At 44.0% G+C, this 3608-nt stretch overlaps 1 protein-coding gene across 1 annotated transcript in view; it reads right to left on the reverse strand.

The window, feature by feature from the left end:
* Nucleotides 1-2016: 2016 nt before the first annotated feature.
* Nucleotides 2017-3608, reverse strand: part of LOC118399775 (fibroleukin-like) — an 8830-nt gene continuing 7238 nt past the window's right edge. The window contains exon 8 of the mRNA XM_035796019.2: nucleotides 2017-3199. Within this exon, the coding sequence (XP_035651912.1) occupies nucleotides 2869-3199 (331 nt within the window). The 3' untranslated portion in view covers nucleotides 2017-2868. The remainder of the gene's footprint in view (nucleotides 3200-3608) is intronic.

Consider the following 3608-nt stretch of genomic DNA (forward strand, 5'->3'; position numbering starts at 1 on the left):
AACGGCTTTTAATCATCAATGTAGGGATCTTAACTGTGTGTAGTGATCCAATATTCCATTGTCATATGTTCATATGTTCTGAGATAGGCCTCTCAATTTCCACATGTTCAACTCAGTTCAGCGATTCTTGCAGGCCCACAAAACATTGCCCTTGAATATTACTAACTCCATTATACTACATTTCCATTGACGTCATGTAATGTTGATTGTATCAGTGGCAGTGAACTTGTCAGGTTTTGATCCTAACTAAATATTTTCGGGTCTGAGTTTGTCAGTACTAATAGCTAATGAACCTCATAGAGAACAATATGCCTGGTTTGGTTTTACTATTTCTAACTCAACCCAGGTATCAGTGATCAACAGTTCTCTCCAAACACAAGGGGGCAGATTGTCTCTTATCCCACATCAAGTTACATTAAAGCCAGAACTGTCAATCAATGACATGGCAAAAGAGACATCACAGGAGTGTGTGTGTGGGTATGTGTGTGTGAGAGATATATAGATAGAGAGAGAGAGATAATGATAACTGAGGCGGTATGATCAAACCATGTCTGTGAGGGGAGAAGCCAGCTTGAAGCCTTTTCATCTCTAATAAAGGCTTGTCTTTATTAAGCCAAGCACATCATGCACCTCCCATTCGTGTGTGTGCATGCGCGTGCATGTTTGTATGTGCGTGCATGAGCATGAATGTGTGTGTGCTTTTCTGGAAGTAGTGTTTATGCAGAAGTACTGTGTGGTCAAGTTTGCGTATTTAAGAACTGCACCGCATATAGAGTCTGCTATGCTGATGACAGTGTTTGTGTTTGCTTTGCTGCAGGCAGTATGTGTTTGTGCTTGTTGGTTTGTGTGTATAGGTAGTGTGTGTGAAATACTGTGGCTAGTTGAGAGCCTGCCTACCTGCTGTATGTCCGTCCGTCTAACCCACCTCGTTGTTATTATTAGCCACTCAGACTGGCAGCTCGTTGCGAACACTGCTAAAACGGGCAAAGCAGTTAACACACCCCCTCACCCACCACCCCCACATAGCCTCACCATCCCCCATACACACACTCACATCCCCGCACACACCCTGTACCCCCACACACACACACTGCTCACACACACACTCTAAACTCCCAAAAAAGCTCTGTAAACCACAGCCAGAGGGAGCCGCCCGTCTGACGCCAACTCCAAAGGCCAGCCGGGGGTCAGTGTGTGTGTGTGTGTGTGTGTGTGTGTGTGTGTGTGTGTGTGTGTGTGTGTGTGTGTGTGTGTGTGTGTGTGTGTGTGTGTGTGTGTGTGTGTGTGTGTGTGTGTGTGTGTGTGTGTGTGTGTGCGAATATTTGAGTATGTGTGTGTGTCTTTCTCTCTCTGTGTGTCAGAAAGTGTGTGAGCTCCTAATGCCATCATTGTGTGGGACTTTGGTATGGGACAGTGTGAAAGCTGTTACAGGTTATTTGTGGTAGGAGAAGGGGAGGCCCTTTACCAAAACTGAGCTCTTCTCTGTTGACTGTCATAGTACCATTTCAAACGAAAAGACAGTTAGGGTTTGGCTGAGCAATCCCACAGCTGGAGTCAGAACATAGGGGCCTGGAGACCTAGGGGTAGAGAGCGCTGAGTTGGCTGTCGGATGCCCCTCTGTTGTACATTAGCACGTTGGCATGTTATCGGGCCATGGCTTTGAGGGGTCTGAGTATCACCCAACTGATAACTGACCCCCCTCTGCATGAACCTGGCACCAGCTGAGCCTATATCCAGGGGGGAGGGAACAGGAGAAGCAGCCACCATGAAACTCTGACTATCTAAGTTTTATAGTGTAACTTAGAATTTTTTGTGAAACTACAGACCTGAAAAATGAAGAGGTGCTTTGCTAAAGTACTGTACTCAACTGACAGGTACTGTCACATATTCTGTAAAATGTAATTTGCTACATGATGCAGGCTTAGGGTGAGGGGTCTTTACTTAGGTTCCTGGTCAACTAATTCTCTCTGGTTTGGATCTATTGACAACTCCTGCTGAGACTGAGGCATTCCTAATATGGACACTTTAAGAGATTATCAGATGGTTGAAATGAATATGCTTGTTTGGGTGATTGAATTAAACCTGTGTAGAATGTGATACGTGTGGACCTAACAGGACACCTGGATGTCAAGTACCTTTCTTACATTACTTCAAACTGATTTTCAGGCAGAATCTGTTCATCTTTTGTGTTTTATATGTTGACATATCTTATTTACCCAAAACAATACTGGTAAACCATATTCAGAGACACAATAACTCAAGTCAATGGTTACAAATGTTATAGAAATGTATTTCAACAATCATTTCTCTATACTAAAGCCATGATTGTCAATGTACATTTCTACATTTCAAATTTGTGGAAAGATTTGCATAACATACTGTATGAAAACTTTACTGCCGTTTAGATATCACAACAAAAAAAGATGCGGGTGGCAAAGTACATGGCAAATGATGGATAATAAAAATGAAGCAGGGGTGAGGAACCCATGAGCCTTTATGATCACATATTCTGCTGGTTAATGGTGTAATTCAACTTCTTCAATACATACTTGAATTATAAATCAGGACAGAGACATCTAACCACTTTTCCATTTAGCACTATATTTACACCTGGAAGAAGTGATTTAGTGGCTCACTATCCCAACATCATCCAGTGAATCAAACATCCAGTCATCAGCTGCAATAACCTTCACATACTCTGCAACCAGATGAGGGTTTCTCTGGCTGGAGCACATCACAAACAGATCTGGGACCAGGCTAGATTTATATATACAGAACCTGACTCAGAGTATGTAGTAGGCCTACATTTTATAGATTGCTACTTCACATTAACTGTCCCATTTCAATCTGCTCCCAAGTCATCCATCATTAGAAGTTGCGTGGGCGTGTCTTCATCTCCACACTCTTAAAGGAGTAGCGCTCTCCACTGCGGCTGTCTGTCAGGATGTACCAGGTGCCCCAGTAAATGCCGTTGGTCAGCCCGCTGTAGCGCCCGCGGTAGTACCGTCCATTCAGGTTAGCCGCCAGGCAGGCATCGAACCACCAGCCCGCACCGTAGTACTGCGCACAGTTCCCCGAGGTGTAGCGGTCATGATCACGGTCGTTGGTGCTGAACGCTCGGCCGTCGTGGTTGTAGCGTTTGCTGTAGCTCAGGGCATTTCCCGCATCACCAGAGTACTCCCGTGCTGTCAGACGGTACCTGGGAGAAGGAGAGACAACATTTACTCAGCGTTCATAACCAAGTGAGAAGGTGGTATTTACATACGACTAGGAAAATACACTTGAACGCCCCTCCAACTGGTAATTACTAGTGGGACACTCGTCTATCATCCCTGATCTCTGTCTTCTCCCACATACTGAGCTCTGATGTCACCTACTAAGGAAATTACCTCAATAACAGTATTTTCGGCAGTTACAAATGCATCCAACTCATATTTATTACTTCACAACTGGAAATTGCCACATTCCCACTTGGTTATGAACACAGCACAACACCATGAGTGTATTAGTTTATTATATGTTAAAGAGATATGTTCACTCCAAATCAAAGTTTGTCAGATGTTTACTGACTTCCAAAGAGGTCTTATGTTGAGATGAGTCCACGTCAT

This window comes from Oncorhynchus keta, chromosome 21 (assembly GCF_023373465.1).
Source record: "Oncorhynchus keta strain PuntledgeMale-10-30-2019 chromosome 21, Oket_V2, whole genome shotgun sequence".
Lineage (NCBI taxonomy): Eukaryota > Metazoa > Chordata > Actinopteri > Salmoniformes > Salmonidae > Oncorhynchus > Oncorhynchus keta.